Source organism: Sebastes fasciatus, chromosome 8 (genome assembly GCF_043250625.1).
Source record: "Sebastes fasciatus isolate fSebFas1 chromosome 8, fSebFas1.pri, whole genome shotgun sequence".
In the NCBI taxonomy this organism is placed as follows: Eukaryota; Metazoa; Chordata; class Actinopteri; order Perciformes; family Sebastidae; genus Sebastes; species Sebastes fasciatus.
Window position 1 is genome coordinate 27120103 of NC_133802.1, and position 26220 is coordinate 27146322.

General features: G+C 39.3%; 2 protein-coding genes and 1 non-coding gene across 5 annotated transcripts in view; all 3 read left to right on the forward strand.

Annotated features, from left to right (window-relative positions):
* Positions 1-374: 374 nt before the first annotated feature.
* Positions 375-22532, forward strand: slc26a6.2 (solute carrier family 26 member 6, tandem duplicate 2). 2 transcript variants are annotated; one of them, XM_074644709.1, is made up of 21 exons: positions 375-1238; positions 2162-2301; positions 4330-4469; positions 4688-4798; positions 5882-6057; positions 6376-6540; positions 6916-7068; positions 7179-7261; positions 7372-7519; positions 7608-7721; positions 8618-8695; positions 9438-9533; positions 9680-9786; positions 9965-10034; positions 12299-12391; positions 15455-15568; positions 16236-16382; positions 16913-16967; positions 18008-18150; positions 19782-19841; positions 20915-22532. In XM_074644709.1, the coding sequence occupies exons 2-21, from the start codon at positions 2174-2176 to the stop codon at positions 20936-20938; spliced, it is 2205 nt and encodes a 734-aa protein (XP_074500810.1). In that variant the 5' UTR covers positions 375-1238; positions 2162-2173; the 3' UTR covers positions 20939-22532. The 2 variants fall into 2 exon arrangements, with proteins under 2 accessions (XP_074500810.1, XP_074500811.1); XM_074644710.1 differs by lacking the exon at positions 19782-19841 and having other exon boundaries at positions 386-1238.
* Positions 3297-3369, forward strand: trnar-ccu (transfer RNA arginine (anticodon CCU)). The gene has a single exon. It is a non-coding gene; the product is annotated as a tRNA-Arg (tRNA).
* Positions 22533-24495: 1963 nt separating the features above from the next.
* The window catches only part of mgll (monoglyceride lipase), a 46693-nt gene continuing 44968 nt past the window's right edge, over positions 24496-26220 (forward strand). Inside the window, exons 1-2 of one of the 2 annotated variants that reach the window (XM_074644720.1) lie at positions 24496-24623; positions 24655-24784. The gene's annotated coding sequence lies outside the window, so the exon portion shown is untranslated. Of the gene's footprint in view, positions 24624-24654; positions 24785-26220 lie in introns of those variants that run through there. The other variant, XM_074644719.1, reaches the window with a different exon arrangement.

Genomic DNA, 26220 nt, shown 5'->3' on the forward strand with positions numbered 1-26220 from the left:
ATTTTTTTTTGTTTGAGGGATTTGACAGTTTCAGCTCTCTGATTCACTGGGAGGAAAGAAAAGAGAGACAGAAGTGTGACTGAGCAATGAAAAGATCAATGCCTGTTGAGGAACCTATAAAACACAGTGTCTTTAAGAAAGCACATTGTTTGTCCTGCTTAGTTAACCAGTATCTGCTCTCCCAGTGATTAATGCCCCCCCCATTCACTCTCCTGTGGCGTAATCATAAATTAACAAGAACAACCCTGACTGAGCTGAAATGCCTGACTAATCTAATCACACACAGATAAGACATGACATATAACATATAGATAAGACACATCTAAGACTCTGTCTAATGTGAATACATTATGGTATATTATGTTATTCTGTCTGTATTCATCTGAACTCTCATTTGTTTAGTTTACTGTGTGAACAGCATGCTGTATACCTGTAAGTCAAATTTACATTTTAAATCTCTTGTTTTCAATTCAAACATATTTCTTCAGGGTCAAAAGGTGATTGACGCACTAATTTAAAAAGACAAGAAAAGTACAAAATCAGTGAACTAACTCGCTCTGTAAATGATCAAACATGCATGGCCATCTCTCTAATTTCTACCACTTCTGTTACCACCTCTACAACCGCATTTACGGTTTGGAACTTTGCCCCCTCACTCAACAGCAATGTCCAATTTGTAGATTTGTCTTCAAGGTCTCCAGGCACAGCAGTGGAGCCACAACGTAGACAGAGACAGTCTCAGCCTCAGATAACTACGGGACAGAGGAGACAGAGAAGAAAGAGTAATCTTCTGTTTATTTCGTCGGAGAATCCTCTTTGTCGTGGACTTTAAAGTAAAACCTTACCTTCGTCTGTTGGCTGCAACAAAAAGCAATCACAACTGGTCGTGTGGTACCACTTGGATCTGATGGAAAAGATTCAATGTGAAGCCTGGGGACCATCGCACACAGAGAGGATTAATTCTTCATGAAGAGGGATGTGCCATTTTATCATTGAAGGAACTTTATTTAAGTTAGGTGGAAGATTTTCATTACAATCCTGACCAGAAATAGACTTGGAGTTGGATTTATTTCGTCGGAACTGGAAAAACGGATATTTCAGCATAGAAGACAAAACTTTATATCACTTCTCTGAAAACCTACACTAAACTTGTATGGTTCATCTCAGGGCTTCAGTAGGTTCTGGGCTTTTGTAAAAGAAATCTTTTACCTTTTTCTGATACAGCTGGAACACACAAGGTAATTATTATCATAAGTTCAACAGTATCAAGTCCGTTTAGTCCCAGAGGGATCGTGATCAGGACTTGAATGAACATGAAACTAACTGTAATTGTATTTTCTATTGTGCCAAAACTAGGGCTGTCATTCGATAATCGCTATTGATAATTATTAATTGAAAATATTTAATAGCAATTAATCTCATGATTGTCAATAGTTAATCGCAAATGAATCACACATTTTATATAAGTTGAAAATGTATCTTTAAGGGAGATTTGTCAAGTATTTAATATTCTTATCAACATGGGTGTGGACAAATATGCTGCTTTATTCAAATGTATGTACAGTATATACTGTATTTATTATTGGAAATCAATTAACAACACAAAACAATGACAAATATTGTCAAGAAACCCTCAAAGGTACTGCATTTAGCATAAAAATATGCTCAAATCATAACATGGCAAGCTCAAGCCCAACAGGCAACAACAGCTGTCAGTGTGCTGACTTGACTATGACTTGTCCAAAATTAAGATTTCTTTAGTCGATTGAGTCTCTTTCTTTTATGCTTTTTCATGCTGAATGACTTTTTTCCACTTATTTCCAGACACTTATGAGCACTCCTCTGGTAAAGACGAGATTTAAAGTGGTGCTTTTGTGTGATTCTTTGTGGAGAAACAAGTTTTACAAGTCTATCAATTAAATCAACTAATAAATTAGTTGACTAAGAATTTCTTTGGTCGAGGACAGCCCTAGTTATAGTAATATGTTATGCTCTTTTTAAAAAGATATTTTGAGGTCTTTTCTCACTAAATGGAAACACTGTTGAAAATATAATGGCAGTGCAAGAATGATTGAAAAATATAATGAATAGATTTCCTGCCAAAGCAAATCCAGCATTTGGAAAGAAAAGAAGCTAATAAGTTTTGTTGTTTATGTTGCAGCTAGTTTTAGCCATGGCGGAGAGGAGACGGATGGGCTACAGCGTGCACAGGGAGATCCTGGACGAAGGAGCAGTGGATGAGCTGGCAGTAAAGTCTGACTCAAAACCATCTCTGTCTGAGAAGGTCAAAAAATCAATGAGGTAAAGTTCCCCACATCTAATTTACTGTGCATCTCAACGAATCTCTCTCTACATATTCAGACATTTTCTGTCTTGTATATTTTAGCAATTTTACTCAGAATATATTAGTCTTCATACACCAGATTTCTTAACAATTAAGTACTAAATCTACTGTGTTCTACTTGTACATTTTCAACAAAGTGAGAACTTAATACATCATATTACACTCAGCAAAGTGAGCAATAAGTCCTGCTTTATCTACGTCTTATTATCCTCTTGGAAAAGCCGTATAGGGGTATGTATGTCAAAAAGTCTTTGGCCAGGTAGATAAACATGCAAGTAAATGAGGATACATGATAAGTAGTTCCACTGTTGTCCACATGTTAGATTTACAATCCCTGGAAATGATAGCAGAACAAGATGAAAAGATGCTACTTTTCACAATAAAATTTTATTTCTCAGTCCCCTGTTTCCAACATAAACACACACGCATAAACATACATGTAGTCACTTGACAAATAAGTAAGTAAAAGTAAATGAAATATATAGAGAGATAAAACAGCTACACAAACGGTTAAAACCACATCCATGTCTGAGACCAAAAGCAGCAAGTCATGTCTTTCCAAATGTAAGAAAACCATTTAGTGAGCTCATTAATGATTACATGAGGAAACATGTAAACATACCGTCGACAGACTGAGAGGATAAAAGATGATTTATTAACTTTTTAGGTCGCTGGATAAAAAGATGAGTCAACATCGAAAGTAGCAAAAAGTGTTTCAAAACAACACTACTGTCTTAGTTCTAGTTTTTCCTGTTCTTCTGGACTCATTTTGGCACTGTGTCACAGTTTGTAGCTCTAGTTCTCTATTGTGTCTGAGCTTGACTCTCCTCCTCTTTCTGTTTCAGAGGCCATTGTTTTCTCAATTTCATCACTACATTGTGTTTCCCATATTGTTGCTTTATAGTGGAACTCACTGTTCGTGATCACAACAGGTGAACTTGTGTGATATGAAGCCCCAGTGGCCTAATGGATAAGGCACTGGCCTCCTAAGCCAGGGATTGTGGGTTCGAGTCCCATCTGGGGTGACTGACAGCAGAGTGGCGCAGCGGAAGCGTGCTGGGCCCATAACCCAGAGGTCGATGGATCGAAACCATCCTCTGCTAACAGTGTTTTTTAGTGGGCGTCATATGCGACCAAAAAACTGTCAAGTGCAACCAAACGCTTTCATTAGTCGCCAAACAGTTGATCTGCTCTGCGAGCGCTCTCTCTCTGTCACTCGACCACTCACATTACGCTACTCTTGTACCAACGGAATATATAGCCATGTGGATACCTGACGTTACCGTAGGTAGACACAGTAAACTCACTTTCAATAATGCTACATTGTGAACAACAAATCCGTGTTGAAATCGGCAGGACGACAGCTAAGTTAATGCATTATGATGCTTTCAGGCTCTATTCAGTAAAAATGAGCAAAGGTAAATTATAAGGTCATCATGATGTGTTCAAATGTTGTAAAATGTAGTTTTTGGTTAGAAACTTCAATAAATCCAGGTGTTTGAGGAGATGTTTCCGCAGCAATATAAAATAGATAATAGAGAGGGAATTATGACGTGTTGAAATTCCTAACAAAAACTAGTATGCAAACAGTAATAAAGGAGTGTATGTTGAAGTACATGGGATTTATTGTTTTACTTTTGTTTTTTTACCGTGGTCTCAAATTGGTATCAACAATCATGGGAATTCACTGGTATTGGTATCGACTACAAAATTTCTGGTATTTGACATCTCTAGTGTGGGCCTGTGGGAACTGACAAAATGCTTAAAATGTATTATTGAGGTGTCAAAAGGTGCAGAAAAAAATGTTGGGTGCACCTAAATTATGTGCTCTGTGCACCAGTGCAACCAATGTAAAAAGTTAGTCTGGAGCTCTGCAAGACATCAGCCTGGACACGCTGATATCACAGCATATCCTTACAACAATTTACCCCCCTCACCGCTCTCTCTTCTTTTTCTCTGTCTGTCTCTCTGACACACACACTCAGGTGTTCTGGTCCCAGGTTGAAGAGCTGCATGCTGGGTAGCGTTCCTGTTGTATCGTGGCTGCCTCGTTACTCCATCAGAGAAAATGCCCTGGGCGACCTGATCTCTGGAATCAGTGTGGGGATCATGCATCTGCCGCAGGGTGAGGATGGAGGTTCAGGAGATCAGTTCAGTAGAGATGCAGTGAGGGGTGGACTGATAGAACAAATGAAGGAAGAGATGTTGCTATAATTAGTTTATATTAAATGATAATCTGCAGGTTGCTCATGACCCTACTACTCAATATCTTCCTTGTAGTAGTTGTTTTCCAGTTATTACTGTATTGTAGGAAATCATATGTATCCTCTGCTCTCCCTGCAGGTATGGCCTATGCCCTGCTAGCATCTGTTCCTCCAGTCTTTGGCCTTTTCTCTTCCTTCTACCCAGTCCTCGTCTACTTCATCTTTGGCACGTCCAAGCACATCTCCATCGGTTTGTACTTTAACAACACTTGCTGTATCTGCACAGAAGTCATTTAGACAAGGTGGGGATTAATCCACCATAAGGTTGTGTGGATATTACTTCAAAGAAGAACAAGCGATATAGAGGGATTACTGACAGACTGAAAGAATATTCTTTCATTATTTCTAATCTACGGTTCAGGTTTTAAGCACAGACATACAGTATATGATCTTTAGCTGAAGCTCAAGGCTTATAGGATGATATATTCCCTTCTATTGATCACTAGAGGGGAAGTCATTCCAAACCTTTTCAAAAACCTTTGAAGTGCTTATTTCTAAAGCACCTATTTCTTTATAATTTATAATATTCATGAGCAAATAAGAAGGAAAAAATCCTCAGCCATTATTTATTAAGAGTTTAACATTCTAAAACAACTCAGCTAATCTGCTCTTTAAAGACTGTCTAAGTGTGGTCTGATCAGATTTGATTGACAGTGGCGTCTCTCTGTCAGCATGAGTTCAAAACCTGACAACTTTAATCAGATTCTGAATCTAATAGAAATGAGCAGTGTTTTCCCCCATTCTGCATTCCTGTATAACGGTCATACAAGACACATTTCAATTTTGTTCTTGAGAAATCATGTTTTGTCATCAGTTTGGAATGGCGGACTGGTATAAATACTACAATACCCCTGAGCCTCCAGTTCCATGGAGAAGAAGCCAGTCAGAGTGGTAGCAAATTCCAAACGCTTTGATGATGAATTTGTGAACAAAACACAGCTGCAAACTTAATATCCATCTTCTTTGTATTCATCCAAATGTTGTTCCCAGAATCCAGAAGTAAATAGATTTAAGCTGCAGATGTGTTTTCAGTTTTCTCAACACCGTAAGCTTACACACGCTGTTAGCGGTACACAAAACAAAATGTTAAACTCTGTGATTAGATGTGTCTGTCTGGACTTTGGCAGAAGATAATGTATCACATAGGATCCCATCAGTCGTGGCAAGAAGCTGAGGAAAACAAACAAGGTGGCGTCGAGAAAAATGTCTCTCAAAATATCCAACATGTTGTGATATGACCAGCAAAGTTGTGTGTTTATGTCTCTATCTTCAGGAACATACGCGGTGATGAGTGTGATGATAGGAGGGGTGATAGAGCGATTAGCCCCAGACTCCAACTTTATGATATGGGACAACGCGACCAACTCCAGTATAGTCGACATCATCTCCCGGGATTCAGAGAGGGTCCGAGTGGCTGCAGCTGTCACCTTCATGTCTGGGATAATTCAGGTAAATTAGAGCTACTGGATTCTCTGGTCTGGAAGTCAGATATTTGGGAGTAATCTTCTCATTTTGTTTAATGTGTCATGGACAGACGTGCTGTCATCACCATCAATAGGCACATGCTGCTAGCAAGGATTACATCAATAAATAAAAGAAAATACTGTACAAATACTCAAAGCGAGTGAGCGTCAAATATTTGTTTCTGGTAGTCAAACTGGATAATCTTTTGAAGCTATGAGTGCATGGCTACTGTGTTCCTGTTTGTTCTCCCTTCTTGTTAATGTGAAGCTCCGTGTGTTTTTCCACTATGTGTTGTGTATGTAGATTCTGCTCGGTCTGGTCCAGTTTGGTTTCGTGGTGACCTACCTGTCTGAGCCGCTGGTCCGAGGTTACACCACAGGAGCTGCCATCCACGTCATCGTGTCCCAGCTCAAATACACCTTTGGCATCAGCCCTGTGAGATACAGTGGAGCCTTCGCATTGATCTATGTAAGAAAGAACACAGTCATTAACACCTGCTTGCTTCTACATGTTTTTTATTTTATTTGAAAGAGTAAGGCTGAAACTAATAATTATTTCCCAAGCATTTGGGACAGTCCTGAGTGATTTCTACAAGTGAGAGAATAAAGCTTCACTAAGCATCTTGTGCTATAATAATATCTCTATCCCTCTTATACACATGCTTTTATCTCCGCAACATAAATTCATGGTTGAGACATTTGCTTCTGCCTTCTCAGTGATGTACAAGAATCTAAATTGAGCAATGTATATTCTTGTGTAAATGTGGTGCATATTTGTACTACTCATTTCTCTCATACTTCCTCATATAAGCATTTAAGCAATAATGATATTATTTCATTCCAGACTGTGGTGGAGATTTGCTCTCTCATTCCACAGACAAACATTGGTACTCTTGTGGTCAGTATCGTCGCTATAACCGGCCTCATCCTGGCTAAGGAGCTCAACGCTTACTTGGGTAAAAAACTACCTGTTCCTATACCTGTGGAGCTGCTTGGTGTGAGTATACAGGAATACGTACATGCACTTATAATATACACTATGGACAGTTAGTTCCTTACGAAGATTAACACACATACTATTACGTCTCTTATTATCTTTTTCCCCAGGTTGTTATTGCCACATTGGTCTCCTGGCAAGTTAATCTGGAGGAGAAATATGGAGTGGATGTGGTGGGAGTGATTCCCTCAGGGTGAGAAACACACACACCAAACATACAGGAATGTGTGTTCACATATACAGTATGTAAAGTGAAGTATTTTTTAATGGGTGATGTATTTCTACTCTGTCCGTGTCTACCAGCCTCCAGCCACCTGTTCTCCCAACTGCCTCTCTGTTTAGTCAGGTGATCGGGGATGCCTTCGCTCTGTCTGTGGTTGGCTACGGCATCGCCATCTCACTGGGACGAATCTTCGCTCTAAAATATGGATACAAGGTGGACAGCAACCAGGTAGGGAGATGATGGACGGATTCAAGGATGAACCGTTCTTCTAAGGTTGATATCTTGTATATAAAGAGTGTTTTTTTCCCTGGTTTAGGAACTAATCGCCCTCGGTCTGAGTAACTCCATCGGAGGAATTTTCCAGTGTTTCGCCATCAGCTGCTCCATGTCTCGCACCATGGTTCAGGAGAGCACAGGAGGGAAGACTCAGGTTGGTAAAAGTGGACATTATTCTACTGAATTGCCCTTGAGTAAATACATTGTGAGACTGCTTTAACCATCACTTTTTGGGGGGAGATCTTGTTTATGTTACATAAATCATCACAGAACTAAAGACTATTAAAAACCCACCACTAACTACAAAAAACAGTTTCATTCCAATAAATTTTAGCTCCTCATATTAGACCATAAAATGGCTACTGTATGAATGTTAATACTCAGAGACAGACGCGAATATTTTAAGCACTGGCCACACGGCCACCAAGCCCCTAAATCTGGTGACCAAAATTCAGCTTCAAAAGCTGGGATAACTGTTTACTTAATTTAGTTTGCATGGTATTTATTGCTTCTCCTGTGTTTATTCCACACAGCTGAAAAGCATTTCAACAATATTTAGAAAGATGCTTATTGGTTTTCGTGCCTGGCATTTTTTTTGAACTTGACATGGCCGTTTCATGAGATCATTTTTCAGATTCGTATTCTCAACACTTCACTCTGCCCGTAGTCACAAAACTGGGCCGTCTTAAAGGTTAAACGGAGTGAAAAAACGGTCATAATTAACGTTACTCAGATAAGTGGCATCATTAAAAAACACTTAGGGAATCGATTTTCACTCACATCGTTGAAGTCCACCTACAAAACACAGATTCGCTGAGAGGCTAAACTGATTTAGTCTGACAACACCATTAATCAGCTGAGGCCCATTACAGAGGAGAGGAGAGGCTTTAACTGATGATGCCTTGACTCCTCTCATAATCATGTACCAATTCACTGTAATAACCACCACATCATTCATCTTTTCTTCTTCTTCTTTAACTCTCTTCCTCTGGTCTCTCTCTCCTGATTTCCATTCATCATGCCTCTATCTTCCCGCTCTCTTCACTGCAGGTTGCTGGCGCTCTATCAGCAATAGTTATCCTTTTCATCACGCTCTGGATTGGAGCGCTCTTTGAAGATTTGCCGAAGGTACTGTGTGTGTGTGTGTGTGTGTGAGCGATTGCATGAGTTCACATCTGTGCACAAGCATGAGCATTCACGTGTGTCTAAGTCTGAGAGTGAATGTTTTTCCAAAATTATAAGCCCTCCTCAGCTGAGGTTGTGTTGCTATAAGGCCACCAACAGATACTTCTTCAGCTTCAGATTAAAGCCACTGGCTACTTTAAAAAACAAATGATTGATGAAACATAAATTAATCACGCTGATATCAAGTCATTCATCTGAGAAAATAAGTTTAGAGGCTGTAAAACAGAGTTATAATATGAAGATTATGACAATAGACACTGCCGTTCAGGACTCTTAGCCATTTGTTTGCAGCCTAATTAAAGGGACAGTTTGGGTGTTTTGAAGTGGGGTTGTATGAAGTACTTATCCATAGTCAGTGTATTAGCTACAGTAGATGATGGTCGGCACGCCCCCAGCTTGGAGAAGCAGACAGCTGTGGACGGGGCCGGCAGCAAAACGTATTTTAGCCACCTAAAAGGAAGGCCCTCCTAAAAAAATCAAGATCAGTTTAAGTGTACGCGATATTTATAATATTTTCGCCGCTTTTCCTCGCTTTGCTTCTGTGTGGTAACTCCTGTCTGCTTCTCCAAACTGGGGTCGCGCCTACCGTCATCTACTGTAGTTAATAAACTGACTATGGATAAGTACCTCATATAAACCCACTTCAAAACACCGTAAACTGTTTTATATTTGACTCACTTTGCAGGCAGTGCTGGCCGCCATCATCTTTGTCAACCTTCATGGCATGATGAAGCAATTCATGGACATCCCTGCTCTGTGGAAGAGCAACAAAGTAGACATGGTGAGTGTACTAAAGACAAAGACATGGTTAATGCTCTGGGAAGATAGATTCCTTAATATTTACATCTACATTTAAGGGTCGCTTTACTTGTTGTCTTGTCTTATCACTCATTGTTACTCATCATCACTCTTTTTCTCTATCTCCAGGTGATCTGGGTGGTCACCTTCATCCTCACTGTGCTATTCAACCCCGACCTGGGACTGGCTGGTGCCATCGGTTTCTCAATGCTCACCGTCATCTTCCGGACACAGCTGTAGGATCACATTATCAGACCCAGAATTATACACTAATAAAAGCACACATGTTCAGTGGGAGAGTGTGTCAAGCAGTCACTACACCAAACAATTAATTCAGTCCCTTTCTTGCAGACCATACCTAAACACAAAATATTACAAATTGTTCATACACTTCTTTGTTTGTGTGTGTTCCAGACCTAAATACTCCATATTAGGGCAGATCCCAGACACTGACATCTACAGGCCACTGGAGGACTACGATCAGGTATGGCACATTATATTTAAATAACCTGAAAGCAGGGGCGAGGGCGAGTACTGGTCCAGAGATGAATAGAATAATCAGAGCAATTTTTATGACAAGTGCAAAGTGACTAATGTCAGTAGCCTAAACACCGTCTGTAAAGTCTTTGTATATATCAGTTTCTTTTGTCCTTGACATTACAGCCAAGAGTCCTAAATATAGAGGTGTTAATGTGAGTTATGCACACACGCTCGACCTCACCCCTGCACTCCTTATTGATACAATGTAAAATGTTATTTATGAACTTCTTTACATACCAAACTTTGGCATCAATTTGGTATTCAAGTGTCATTTATGCCAATTTCAACAGAGAACATTTATTTCAAAAGTGTAAAGCAGAACTTGACAGGAAGAGCCCTCTGCCAGAAGTGTTACTGTCGTTCCACCAATATTTATTTTTGAAGGCAGAAATCTGCATTTTTCGCACTTTGAATATCACACCTAGTCAATGATTGGAAATGTCATATTATTACTTGACGCTTTGGCAATATTGTCCTTGATACTTTTATGCCAATAAAGCATATTGAATTGAATTGGAAAAACCTGAGATACATTACTGCCTAGATACGATACGATAATAATTTTATTGTCAGACAGGTCTGAAATGTATCTTGCATCACAGCGGCTCCATTTGCAACATCACAGAAATGACAAAAAATCAAGACAAGAAACAAGGATACATACATTTACCATTACAATCACAGAAGACAATATTCAGGGCCCTTCAACGTACATTTGATCTGGGGTTAGGCTCCATATTTAGTTTTAGGATTGACTGGTGTACTAAAGAGTGCTTCAGTCTAAGAGACAATGGTGTTGGCCAGCCTTAATATGTTATGATGATAGGCTGATTCATAGAATTTCTCAAGGGGTTGGGGGTATATGAGAAATATATAGGCAGAAACACAATACAACACTGAACTATTAATAAGACAATATAACAGAGAGGATTAATTTCTCACTGATCTGTAATTTAAAAAAACAATATTGGTGTAACCCCAGTGAACTGTTGTGTAACATTGTACTTGTGATTATACTGTGTGCGATGTTTTAAAGCCCAAATATTTATTTTTAAACCAATTGAACAAAACCTGTCAACCTTATATATGTATAATTAAATAAGATGTACACTTAAGTAAAAGATGTTTGTCAGTGTTTTAAGCTTCAAGCTTCGTGGCTCTACTGATGGTAATGATGAGTCTGTCGGTCTGTTGACAACTATTGGACAAATTACCATGGATTTTGGTGCCCAGAGAATGAATCCTACTCACTTTGGTGATCCCCTGACTTTTCATGTAACACCACCAGCTGGTCAGAAGTTTCACTTATCCTGTGAAATAACTCAAAATCTACTAAATGACTTACCACAACATTTTGTACAGATATCTGTGGTGCCTAAATGATGAATCTTTGTGACTTTGTTGATCCCCTGACGTTTCCTTTAGCACAACCATGAGGTTGACGTGTGGTTTTATGTGAAATGTCTCAACAACTATTGGATGGATTGCCAAACATTATGGTACACACATTCACATCCCCCTCAAGATGATCTGTAATAACTTTAGTGATCCCTTAAAGAATAACTTCGGTGTTTTTCAACCTGGACCTTATTATTTTCCCATGTTTTTGTGTCTAAGTGACTAACAGAGACAACATTTCTGAAATTGGTCCAGTATTGAGGGAGAAGGCTGCAGCCAGCAGCCGTTAAACAGGCTGCAATGTAATCTCTCGGGGCAATTCCTCACTGTCAATTTACATCCACTAAAAGTGCTTGTGTTCGCCATGACAGGCTCTGATTATGATAACAATCTGAGCCTGTCAGTGGCAAAAATAAAGGACGTAAATTGATGGTGTGGAATTGCCCCAAGCGATTATATTGCAGCCCATTTAGCAGCACAAAAACATGGGAAAATGGGGTCCCAGTTGAAAAATACCGACATTACCCTTTAACCTTCCATCTAGCGCCATCATCAGGTCAAAACTTTGGTTTGTAACCAACTACCTGCAAGACATTCCCATCTATATCAGCTGTACTTTGGGTCCAGTGCTTATTAGCGAATGTTAGCAGGCTAACACGCTACACTAAGATGGTGAACATATTAAACATTATACCTGCTAAACATCAGTATGTTAGCACTGACACTGTGAGCATGTTAGCATGCTGATGTTAGCATTTAGCTCAAAGCCTGTTTAATTGATTAACTGATTAACTGGTCGTTTGATTTCAGGTGAAGCCAGTGCCTGGGATTTTGATCTTCCGCTCCTCTGCCACCCTGTACTTCGCCAACGCTGAGATGTACCAAGAAGCTCTTGGAGAGAAGGTGAGGACACGCACCCATCCTTAACCTATACCTCATCATAACCCTCAAACAGCTCTTGAAAGAAGTGAGGACTGACGAAATGTCCTCACACTCGAGGTCTAAAAGTAAAACTTGTCCTCACAAAGATAGTGCACGCACCAGAGCACACACACAGGAATATTAATGTGTATTAATATATTAATGTGAACGCCCCCAAAAAGCAGTATCAGACATACAAACACACCATGATGGAAACACAAGCCCAAATTTATATGAACATACAGATAAACACACCACACCTACACACGCACACACACATACAGAGAAAAGGAAACAACCAGCTCCAGCATCGATCCCTCTTGTCACAACTTCCGTGCAATTAACTCCTCTCTTACAAACATTATTTCTGACATACTAATAACTGACCCGACATTTCACCAATTCAACCATCACAACCGTGACAGACATTGTTCGAAATGTCATTCCACCGTTTTCTCCTCTCCTTTCTTCCGTTAAACTTTTGTTTAAACGCTCCCCGCCCTCCCCCCTTTTCTTCCTCCTCGTCTCCTGTCACGTCTCTTTGGAGGAAATGGGAAGACGGATTGAGGGAAGCTAGAAAAAAGATTACAAAAGATGGAGGGAGGGTGAGGAGCAGAGACTGAATATGGAAGGGAGATAATGGACCGTCTCATTCATTAAAATGTCAGCATGTCAAAGCCACAGGGTCGCTCGTTTCTTTCTTATCTTTGATGCACAAACAAGCTTTCATAGAGCCGTTGTTGAATGGCAGAGGCTGCACGTCTGTTTGCAAGGTGAGAAACTGGCACCAGATGAATTGTTGGATCTGGATGATGAGTGTTTCTACTCCACCAGTCACTGTGGCGTGCAGACGACTCAAATTTGGGGATCACTTTCCAAGAAGTAGTGAAAGGTGCTGGGGAAATTTGGGATCACTTACTGCTTGTTCTCACTGACAGTGACTGAGCTGATGGGTTGCACTTGTGTAAGGGGATACCAATGCTGTCATTATCTGAACTAGTGATGTCATGCAGTAAGAAAAGTTTTTAGAGGTAAATCATACATTGTTTTTGCATGAATTATCTTTCCTATCATACTATGACACTAGTGCAGTGTGGCGTGTCTGTTCGAAACGGGCCGATTGCTTGGCTCCCAGTAGCCTCCTGATATTGCTGCTTGCCGCGTTGTCGGGGGCCCTGGTCTGGGTCCCTGGTCTGGGTCCCCAGCAATACATCCGCCAAGTGTGAAGTAGATCGGATGAGCCGTTCTCGAGATATGGGAAAGACATACGGAATCATACTATTCCTGGCTTTATGGTTAGATTATCTCGAGTTTAAATGTCCCACAGTACAAACTCTTATGCAGTGTTTCTGAGATGCTGATTGCTATCAATTTTGTTTTGGAGAAGTAGGAAGGCTTGAATGGCTGTAATCGAATTCTGATCCACTTTTCAGTTGCCAGGCAGATATTTTATTCTTGGAATAAAAATCACAAAAGCGAACAATGAGAATCTGATTGGCTGTTGATGACTGATATCAGGGACTATTTTCATCTGCGGCATTTCCATTTCCTGGTTGCTCGTTAGTCCTTACTCATTGCAAAAGGTGTTTTCTACACACAAAACTACTTTATGTGAAGACTTGGCCCTTTTCTACTGCATGTCTCCTTGTGGCAGCTAAACAAAAAGTATTAAAAGTAAAGTAACAGAAAGAATATTAGCTGACTGATGCCCTTGCTATTTGCTGATCCCAAAATGAAAACCTGTTTTCCCTTGTCATAAAGTATAGGCTCAAATGTTTTAAAGTCTGTCTTAAAACAATAGTCAGGTACACTGAAACCGGTTTTACTTTGCGACAACCAAAACCCGAACTCGAGGCTTCAAAACAGCAGTCCACATACCATTGGGTGATGTCACGGTGACTACATCCACTTCTTATATACAGCCTATGAACAAAATACACAGCCCTCTGTCCGTGCAAAAATGTATTCAAAAGTTTATCTACAGTTAAGATGAGCTGTGGGAGTTATACAAATCTAGTGGAAGTAGATATCTTAAGTTACATCAAAATTGTTTCAAGAAAAAATGTGAATCTATCCTTTAAAGTCAGTTTAAATGTTTTCACTCTAGCAGCTAAAACTATATGGAGAGCTGTGCTATTGACTGAATTGTTGTTGGCCTGTTATGAATACAGTACAGTACTTTTGTTAGAGCTATACGTGGTGTTGTAATTGCATATATATGGATGGGAGTACAGCGGGGATTACATGCTTTCAACAATTCAATCCTTTGAAACTAAAAATATGCAGAAAAAATAAGTTTCCTTTAAAGGAGACATATCATGGAAAACTAATTTTTTCAGTGCTTGTGCTCATACATTTGGGTATCTGGAGTTCCTACCAACCCACAAACTGTGAAATAAACCAGTCCGTTTTTTGTGGGCTGTCCAGATCAGAAAACATGTGATCAACAAGCCATTCAGATTTGTCTCTCCTTCCTTTGTCACATGCAGCCTCATTAGAAGATATCACCCACAGCTTGAGAACTAACTTTGCAAAGGTTGTTTTCCTGTAATGCCCTGTGGTTGTGTCATGTACATTTGTTTGGAAAGCAAGACCTGCTTCACTGGTTTTGTTTTGTTTTGAGGAATTAGTTCAGATTAGTTGGACGGACTGACTGAACTGGCTAAACTGGCTGAGATAAACGGTTGTGTTCCTGTGATGTAATGAGCTTAACCTCCCAACCTCCCCATTTTTCCTCATACAGTAGGTCTTCTCTGGGAAAAGTTTTTTGTTTTTTTTCAGAATAATTGATGCAAACTTGAGAATTTATCCAGAACCTTCCCTCTTATTCAGCTGCTTTTATTATTTTTAGGGCTGCAACTAGAGATTATTTTCATTGTTGATTATTTTCTCAATTAATCGATTAGTTGTTTGGTCTAAAAAATTCCAGAAAATGGTGAAAATAATAATGAATACCTCAGGAGGAAGCAATATTTGACTGGCTGTAGAAAATGTATGTGAACTTCACTGTTACCATGTGTGATTGTCCTTCGCTGTTTATTTTAGTCTGGCATTGACATTACCAAGATCCTGTCAGCAAAGAAGAAACTAGAGGCCAAAAGGAAGAGGCATGAGAAGAAAATTGCCAAGAAAGCTGACAAGAAGAACGCAGTGGACATGGTGAGGATGACCAGAGACATATTTACTGTGAAATGATACAAAAGGTGTTTTTTTCTTCTATCTTTGAAAACTTACTGAACACTGCAGAGAGCAGCAACTGTCTTCTTATACAAATGTTTGTTTGTTAATTTAACAGAAATATAAGCAAAGAAGTATTAAAAAATTCCTGACCCTAAAGGCCTTTAAGGTCTTTGCACACCAAATCTGTATTTTTCGCATGCATGTTTAAAATCCGTCTTCCGATATAAATCGTTACACACAGAAATCTTGCACACTGATTCTGATGACTTTTATTATTCTCTTTGTTGTGAAAACTGCAATACAAGGCAAAACTGAATTAATTACGTTGGTTCAATGGATAGCTTTAGTCCCAAACGGGACTAATGAATGAATGACATTAGCAAGAAGCTATAGTTTAGCTGCCTAGAGCACAATCACTACTTTCTAATCTTTCCTACATCCTTTGTTTTGTGACCGTCAACAATTCCAAGCTTTCAGACGAAAAATACAGACTTTGTGTGCAAAGTCCTAAACCTTGATCTTCATTTGAATTCCTGGTTATACAGTTACCTTTTGATTGCAATTCATCGTCTAAAGCGTAACATTTTACTTTGATTAACCTCTCACGAGTCTCTCTTTGCGCCGTGTCATGTCTCCTCCTCTACAGGAGTTGGAGCCAGAGAGGGAGGAGCAGAAGGACATCGCCATCATTGAGATGGACGCTGAGCCCGACTCCTCACTCCCCAGAGCCATCGTCCTCGACCTCAGCCCCGTCAACTTCCTGGATACTGTGGGAGTCAAGGCGCTACGCAGCGTATGTATACTGTAGTCACACATACAGAATATAACGAGAGACAGGGAAGTAACGTGTACATATCAAGAATTCAACTTCTTGTATATGTGCATTTGTATATGCATCACATTCATTAGCTATTCTATGAATCTATATTTGTGTATCTAATATTTTGACAAAATGAACAGGTTACTATAAATTTTTTTTACATTTTTGTCATCTAAAATGGATCCAAACTCCTCTTTTAAAGAAACAAGCTAGCAGACAGTTGATAGCTAATAATGAAATGATATAATTAAGTTGCCGTAGGAGAATAAGCAAATACGAGATTACCGATTCTTATTCTTTTGTCTTTGCTGTCTACGTTTCTTCCTGTTCAACCAACTCCTGTAACTGTGCCTTTCTCATTTCTTCCTACAATCAACTCCATCCATCCCTCCCTTTCTTCATCATTTAGTTCCTCGGGCATTCAATTGTTGTAAATTGAATTGTCAGACTAATGAAACGATCCCCAGTCTGACCTTTGCTCTGTGCTTCTGTGTCTGTTTTAGATCCAGAGAGACTATGGAGAAATTGGTATAGAGGTGGTTCTCGCCGGCTGCCAAAGTAAGTCCCTCTGCATCAGCTTGGCTGAAACCGGTACCAGGCAATGTCTACAAGGAACGGTGTTTCAAACTCTGAATAATAATTGATATTGTTTTTTTCCTTCAATTTTGATCATTGTAAAGTTGGTCTTGATTTCATTCGAAGTGGCATTAAAAAAGCCTTAAATGTAACGTGCCTTAAGCTGGAGGAACCCTGGAGTCGATCATCCGTCGTAGACGTTAGTGATCCCTGGGCCCTGACAGTTTGTCAGAAAAATGCCTAAATCCCACTGGGATTCCTTTGTCCCACATACTGTAACACACACATGGATGTATTTTTAAATTCACGTTCCAGACCCGCTTAGCCACTCTCCATTTGAATTCATACAACAACACTAGATGTTATTTCAGCCATTTGCTGATGTTATTGTTACGTTTCTGTGAAGGAGGTAGTTCAGTTTTTCCAGAAAACACTATTCCAGGTTTGCTAAGTTTACTTTGATATGCAGTAGTGGGTCCTGAGAAGATTATAATGAGTCCTGAGGAAAGCTAAAAAAATACTGAAATCTGGTGGGGACGGTTATGTTTTTATTGTAATAAAGCGTCTTCTCTTTGTGTTTGTTTTTACAGCCCACAAATGTATCTTACAACCACAATGCAAAATGCCGTCCAGTTTATATCAGAGGATCAGCAGCTCTACTGTAATTAGCCCGTTGATAGCCAGTAATGAGAAAAATAGTTTATTGTGAGTGTTTGGGCTCGCTAAGGGACTGCAAGGAATATTTATAGAGCTGGGAATTATAATGAGGTTCAATTAACACAAGGACTACCCCTCCCACTCGCCTTATCTCTCTCTTATTTACTTTTGGCCCATTTTATATGTCCTAATCCAGATGTTCCACTTCATCCTCCTCGATTTCTCTCTCTTTTTTCATTCCATTTTTTTTCCTCTCATACTCACACGTTCACTGTCTTCTATCTTCCCAAAAACTTATCATACACGACTCTGCCTGTGGATCCATTATTGCCTCTTATTCTCTCTTTCTCTCTCTCTCTTTCTAGCTGGTGTCGTGGACAACCTGCAGACTGGAGGTTTCTTTAACGACAAAGTGACAAAGTCCTGCCTCTTCTCCACCGTCCATGACGCCGTTTTGCACTGTCAATCTGCCAGAATGCACAGCCACGATGAGGGGATGAACTACTGTGTGAGTATGCACACATGCACTCAAATGGACACATCATACGTCACAAAATAGAGTACTAAAGTGTGCAAGTTTACTCTTAGTGATAACCTCAATGTGACATGACACAGGAGTGTCAGGAGGAGGTCATTTAAAAAATATACTGATGGGCATTGTTATAAATGTTAATACTGTTAGCAGACAGTATAGTCACTATGACTTGCCACCGCAGTAATGGCGGCGGTGCTTCTAGATAGTGGAACAGACAAAGCGGTCGCCAGATTCGCCTTTAGACCCTTTTCTCAGCAGCTATTTTGACATGTCATTGCAGGGTAAACACTGGTGTAATTAACATGAATTGTGACCATGTTCCATTGAGGTGTACCAGGGCCCTAGTATTGTGCATGCTGGCTCACTGGAATGGCTGTGACGCACTAAGTAGAACGGGACCACAATTCATTTCATCAGTTACACCTGTGTTGTTTACTCTACTATGACATGTCAAAATGGCTGCTGTGAAAAGGGGCTATTTTCACCTCTGGTGGTGTGCTGTGGCGGTACGTACTGTCCTCTTCATTGTAATGATGCACATGTCGTTAACATGATGTAGATCTAGTATATTCAGCTGGGCCTTGAGCCAGAGAAGCCTCACGTGTAAAGCCAGAGATAGAGACACCTGTCTGCTCTCAGCGCATCCACCATCCCCATCCTCTACTTTTCTCTCAACCACACACTCTCTACACACACACTAGGCAACATACTGAGGTATTCTTTTAAGCTATCCTAGTCTTATAACATGATGATGACCTGCCAGAACTTCCTATAATTGGTCTGAACCATCCAAAAAATGCTTTCACACTAGAATTGAACCGGACCAAACAATGTAGGTGTGAAAGGGCCCTTAAACTCAGTTATTTGATGTTTCTCACTGCTATGCTGCTTGGAACTCAGGCTGCATTCACACCAGATCAGGCGTTGTGGCGAAAACACAGGTTATCCCATTCATATCAAATGAGGGTAGTGCGTTCGGTCTGTGGTCGCAGGGGGTGCCAAAAAAAACGCAGCAGCCTGCGGCGGAAAAGTAGTAGTCTGTCTGTTGTTTGGTGCTGGACTAGGGCTGTCATGATATCAGATCTTCACTCCACAATTGTTGTGGCCAAAAGAATTAACAATAACAATATTGGTGATATCTATAGGAAATGTGATTATTTTTTAATTATCAGTCAAATTTATCTTTAAGTTTGTTTATTGTACATTTTGTGTCTTCTATGGCAAATTAATTAAACTTAAAATACGAGTGCAGGGAGGTGGAGAGAGTCTGTAACCATAACTGTATATATAAAATGATTTAAGAGACGCTGGATTATTTACACAATATGTATTATTAACATGATATCAATATTACATTTTTAAATATCATGGTTATCGTCAATACCAGTATATCGCGACACCCCTGTGATAGACAGGTAGCATCCAGTGGGTTTCTACACCTGAAAATGAGAGCGGTAGAACTGACTTAAAACAGTAAATATGGCAGTAAAACCAGTTCACTCAGCAGCCTAGAGTGTGGGAATGATGTACTAAGCTCTCAATATCTTAATGGACAATGATTAAAATGTGCTTTCTGGATTGGTTCATTGATCTTTTCTCTGCAGCGTGACCTGGACTGCAAATTGATTGCACACAGCGAGATGGTTGGGGGGTGGGTGGAAATGGTATTTACAGTATTACAGTACACAATCATATTATAGTTTGATGTGTTTTAATGTATTTTAATGCAAATCCCTCCTTTCTATTTCATACACAGTTAAACACAAATATCTAAACAGCATTTTTTAGCTCTGATATGCTCATCTCAGCACACACCATCAATCTCCTGAACACATGGGCTTTGTGTGTGTGTCTGTTAATCTCATTTATACACCTGTGCTTGCATGGATGCCTGCGTATCGTTCAGCACGGGTGCTTTTGTTTCTGCCTGTTCTGTTTTAGTATTTAGTTTGGTGCGTGACTTTATGTTTCTGCCCCCATAGGAGAAATCTAACGGAGAACAAAGACGTGGCGCTGATCCATGAAATACAGTTTACAGAGAGCAAAGGCTTTTCATGGGAGAGATAGGGAGCTCTCACACAAATACAGTCACTGGCACACACACAAAGGGATACAAAAATACAGAGGATGTAAGCGAGTGGATGGGAGGAAGAGCATGAGGTTGGTTAAGGGAACTGTGCTAAGAACAAGAACACACGCACAGTAACATGCATGCAGGCATGTGCAAATTAATGAATGGCATTCATGTGCAGCCTGTACTGTATGAATATATTTCACATGGAAATGGCTTTACATGAGAGAAGCAAACGGTTGGTATGGAAATCCATCTGGCCTATCGTGTTCAGTTCACTTAGTTTCACAGAATCATTTCAGAGAGCAAGTAGAACCTTACATTCACCCCAAGGCACATCAGAAATATAATTCATAAAGTTTAACATAACAAGAATCCACATGGTGCAAAGTGAAGACATCAGATTTAAAATAGTTTGTCTCAGAACCATTATTTCTGAGATTGCAGCATGCTGAGCCAAAGTTTCAGGCAACATGTTCAGAGTCTCGTTCTGTTCCTCCTCATTAACCTCTACTTAGAGACTTTCATGCCACCGGAGAGAAAAGAAAAAATCTGGCACATATTTTGAAAATCTTCCATCCCTCCGTCCCACTTGGTACCTCTCTTCTTCTTCTCTCTCCGGTACTTATTTTCTGTTTTGATCTCTCCTGTACTTGTGTTTCACAGGAGATCACAGCGACACATTTGTGAGTCCTGAGAGGAACGATGGAGGATATTAAGAAGAAGTGCCAGACACTCGTTTTATCCAGTGAGCTTCAGATTTCTGGGACACCCGTCTGTCACAAACACAGACACTCAAACCTGCAGACGCACCCAAATTGTAACGAACACGATACAGGAAGACAAAAACAACAGAATGACAAAGATATGACTACAGAGTACACACCCAGAGTCTTACAATAATATACCGTGCTGGAGGAGTCATGCAAAAACAACAAAAGCATACAGTTAAAGCATATTAATACAGATTGATATTCCTCTGCGATGTATTTTTAGCCAACTTTGCATGCCGTTTTAAAATTGAAGTTATTAGATTGCCTTTAATCAGTTACAAATACCTGCATGGATGATTTATTTATGAAAATCTAAAAATCTGCCAATGTTCATGCACTTACATGGAAAAGAAATATTATTTTACTTAGTCAAAAGCTCCTCATTGAATGGGAACGTTCATTTCCTTTCCAAACACAAACCGTTTTGATTGAATCTTCCAAAGAAGACATTTTGATTTGGTGACGCAACGACAGGAAATCTCCAAAAACCTCTGAAAAGATCTGGACTGATGAAACTGATGCCTCAAATATGGATGTTCTCTTTCCTGTGTCACCGGGACCGGCTGCTTCATTCACACTCAGACTCCAGTCAACACCTTGTTTATCTGCAGACGTGTTCAGTGAATTTGTTTTATACTTTACAAGGAGTTGTTCTCTGTTCTCTTGTTCTCATTTTCCATTTCTTCAACCAGATGTTGCAGAGACTCATTATAGTAGCTCAAGCACAGAGAATAGCAATAAGGACAAGTGGAAATCAAACCCAGAACCAGCCCAGATGTTCCCTTATTGTAGCATATAATGCATACTTTTTCCAAAATAGCAAAAAATAGTATTTATTATTTAGTATTTAATATTAAGAATAAATAAATAATACAAATAATAATTAACAAAATAATAATTGAAAAACTGTTATAGAATATAATATTGCCATGCTTCTTTTCCATATAAACATATAAGTAAACAAACAATGTCAAAAGACACAAGAACATACTTTAAAAAAAATAATAAATTCACAATTAAAAAAGGAAAATAAATACAGAATAAAAAAATGTAAATATATAAATATTAAAAATAAATAATAGAAACAATAATTATAAATAGTAAAAAAAATTAAAAGATTATAATAATTATGACAACAATAATAATGAAAATAATATTATTACTTGTATAAAGCATCCTTTTGTTCACCTGTCTTAACTCTGGGTCACTTTTGAAACTGCATATGTTCAGATACAATCCACCATGTTTTGATCAGGAAGTCACAAAATCGACATGGGAACAAAAATATGATTCAAAAATGGATTTTAGTTGGTCACTTCCATGTTCGCTGTTTGTTTCATTATTAGAGAAAAGAAAAATGTCTGTAAGCAGTTAGGTGGGAAGACATTCGTTTCCACCACAAAGACTGGCAACCACATCAGTCCTCTGTTAACTAGAACCGATTCTAATGAGTCATTGTTTATTTGAACTCTGAATCATATGTAGTCATAATTAAACAAATCCATTTTCCAGTAATGTCTTTCATTTCTCGTGCCATAAAAAACTGACAATTTTGTCTCCATGGATTCACTTCACAGAGTCCAAAACACGAGACACTTAAATGTCTCTCTCACCAAATAAATGACAGCTAGTTGTTTGCTCAAAAGCAGTATTTCAGAGTCACCCAAAAGTGATGTCACAATGTACTGACCACATCCTGGAGCATATCTGTCATCACTGCAGCAGTGAGCAATTAAACCACTTCAGGTCAGCAAGAACAACTTTTTCAGTTGCTGTTAAGTTCCTCTTTAAACATGACTAGCTCTTCCGTCCCGGTACTCAGTCTGAGCTGCCATTTAACTTTCACTTCATCATTCAGTTTGATGTCGACAGCTTTCCTGTTTGGGAGGTGTTGTAATTCTGCCCTAACCAGTTGGTAGCAAGATGGCCAGTGATTCAGAGCTCTGGATAGATCTCTCCCTCACCTTAAAGCTGCATAATCAATATTTTTTATAGTGATTGTGGATCAAATGACTGCAGTTCCCCTCAGCTCTGAGGTGCATTTTAGAGCCTTTGTGTTTACTGTTTCGTTTCACCGCTGTCATCAACCTCATTTACAGCAGTAAATGAGCGTAGATGCTCTGATAAGCCAAAGCATAATGGAGCTAAAGAATAAATATTGGACTAACTTTATATTTTTCCAAACAAAGCTATAGTTAGGGCGGAGCTGAAGCAGAGTCTGAAGAGTTTGATTCGGTTGACCAATCACAACAGAGTGGGCCAGCTGACCAATCAGAGCAGACTGGGCTTTTTGGGATGGCGGGAGCTCAAACGGAGCATTTCAGACAGAAAGTGAAAAGAGGTGCTGCAGCACAGCCGGTATGAGAAAAATGAAGCGTTTAAATTCCCATGTAGAGATTTGGCCCAGGTCTTTGTTTATAACATCTTCACATCTTTATTGTGAGTCATATTAAAGTCCTGTTCTGACCCTTTATTTAAAGGTCCCATATTGTAAAAAGTGAGATGATTTACATGTCTTTTATATTATAAAGCAGGTTTAAGTGATATATAAATACTGGGAAAGTATCAAAACGCCGAATCCACAGAGGAATACACACAGCTCGTATTCAGAAACTGTACATTTGAAACAAGCCGTCAGCATCTCTGTACATTTGTGATGTCACAAATCTACAATATTTAGACAATTTCACAGTTTTTAACATTCTAGATGTGTCCCATGTTTATTTCCTGTTGCAGTGTATGTGAATGAAATCAGCTGACAGGAAGTAAACATGGACCCAAGCTGTTTCCTATAGCAACACAATTCCGTTGCCATTCCGTTGGAATTTGCTAAAACGGAGCGTTTCTGACAGAGGGTAAATACAGGCATATTCAGACAGATGGTATGAGGAAAATAATGTGTTGTTTGAACATTAAAGCACATAAACATGTTCTAGTAGAAACCTTAAATACAAGTATGAACCTGAAAATGAGCACGATATGCCCCCTTTAAGTAATCAACTGAATTAAAACATCACCAAAGAGGCGTCTTTATGTTGCTTGTTTTGTCTAAAACCCAAAGATTTTTTAGTTTGCTATCACACAAGACAAAGAAGAATTCGCTAAAACGGAGCGTTTCTGACAGAGGGTGAATACAGGTATATTCACACAGACAGTATGACACAAATAATGTGTTATTTTGAACATTAAAACATATGAACATGTTCTAGTAGAAACCTAAAATACAAGTATGCACCTCAAAATAAACACAATAGGTATCTTTAACATCGTTAAATACTGGTATATAAAGTGACACCCCTAGTAGAGCATGTGAACCATGTAGACTCAACCATGGTGGGTGATTTTAAATGAGGCTAAACAGACCAAGGGGCGAGAGAAGAGCTGTGTATCTCGTCCTCTGGGGAAAATGTGCACTGTATGTGTGTGTGTGTGTGTGTGAGAGAGAGATAGTGTGTGTGTAACAGAGAGAGAGAGAGAGAGGGTGTGTGTGTGAATACTTATTTAGTTTCAACCCAAACGTCGCTGACTGCATTCTTCTCTTAGCGGGTGGCGAGAGCAGAGCATCGGAGAGAGAGAGAGAGAGAGAGACATATCCTCACTACAGAGAGAGAGAGAGACATATCCTTACTACAGAGAGAGAGAGAGAGAGACATATCCTCACTACAGAGAGAGAGAGAGACATATCCTCCATACAGAGAGAGAGAGAGAGAGATTAGAGAGTCCGAGAAGAAGCTGAAACTTCACTGCAGACGCTCCTGCACAGGTTGGTTCCATCTCTATCATATCCTCATAATATGCTTGTGATATTCTTCTTATTATGGACACTCCAGTGCGTTTTAATCTCCACTATCACCATAAGCTTTACACCAATGTGACTTGTAGTTTTTTTGCAGTGATGCTCACATGCTCTCATCTCCTCTGGCTTCTTCCATTCATCTTTTTTCTTCTCACATAAAAACCCGCAGACCAAAATATTAATGTTGGAGAGAAGCGCGTATTCCACACGAGCCTGTTCTTATGGCGCACTGACATCGATAACCAGTCACACCAGATCAATCGATCCTTTACAAAGGCTGTATCCACATTGTCAGCTTTTGCATTGCATTGCTCTTTCTATAGATGTGTGCAGGGGAATAATCCTCCTATACTGTCCTGTTAGTCTTTCAGTCCCATGTGCATGCTGAATGTGGATGATATGCAGCAAGAGATGAAAACAAAAGGGAGGTTTTTTTTACGCACACGTCATGAGAGCAGTTTAATAATAATAATAATAATAATACATTTTATTTATATAGCGCTTTTCTGGATACTCAAAGACACTTTACACAGATAAAATGATCATAAAAATATAAAAACACAATATTAATTATACATTAAAAGCAGTTCTAAAAAGGTTGGTGCAGTTTCCAATAATGATAGGTACTCACATGTATATATATATATATATATATAGGGCCTATAGTTACAAGTTTAGTGATGCACACTTCTCATTGTTATTCGTGTCTTCTGTTATGATCCTGTCATGTGCAGCTGAAATGATTTCCCTGCCTGTTATTGAGGATAAAAGGCGACCCAAAGCTTTTCCATACTGTATCTCACCAACAGCCACATATAGTTTGCTCATGTTTTTTATTGACCAATTGGCTATAACCTAATTAAATATTGGACAACACAAGCTTTCAGGTCACTAAACCTGAGAGACGAAACCTGATCACCTCAGGAAATAGCTTCACACCATGCAGGCTATTTACTGTCCTCTTCATTGTAATGCTGCACATGCCATTAACATGATGTGGATCCAGTATCCAGCTGGACCTGATGCCAGGCAGGGAGGTCTGGTGTGTAAAGAGGGATAGATGGGAGGAAGGGGGAAGTGTGCTTCAGGAGAAAGAGGAATGCATAAAGATGATTGGTGTGTGCAGGTTTGCAAGGTCTGGCAGAGGTATAGCCTAGTGATTTCTTTTAATTCAAATGCATTGATATAGGCTAGTGATGTTAGTAAATGTTTATGTAAATATTTGTTTAAACATTGATAGAAATAATAGTGAACATGATAAATCAAAATCATTCAAATTAGTTGTTTTTTAAAAAAATCCCTTTTATTGTTCCTATATGACATTCAGTTGTTAAACTCTCATCTTATCATAGGTTATATTGTTTTATTCTATAGTTTTTATGAGTTTCTTTCCTTACAGTATG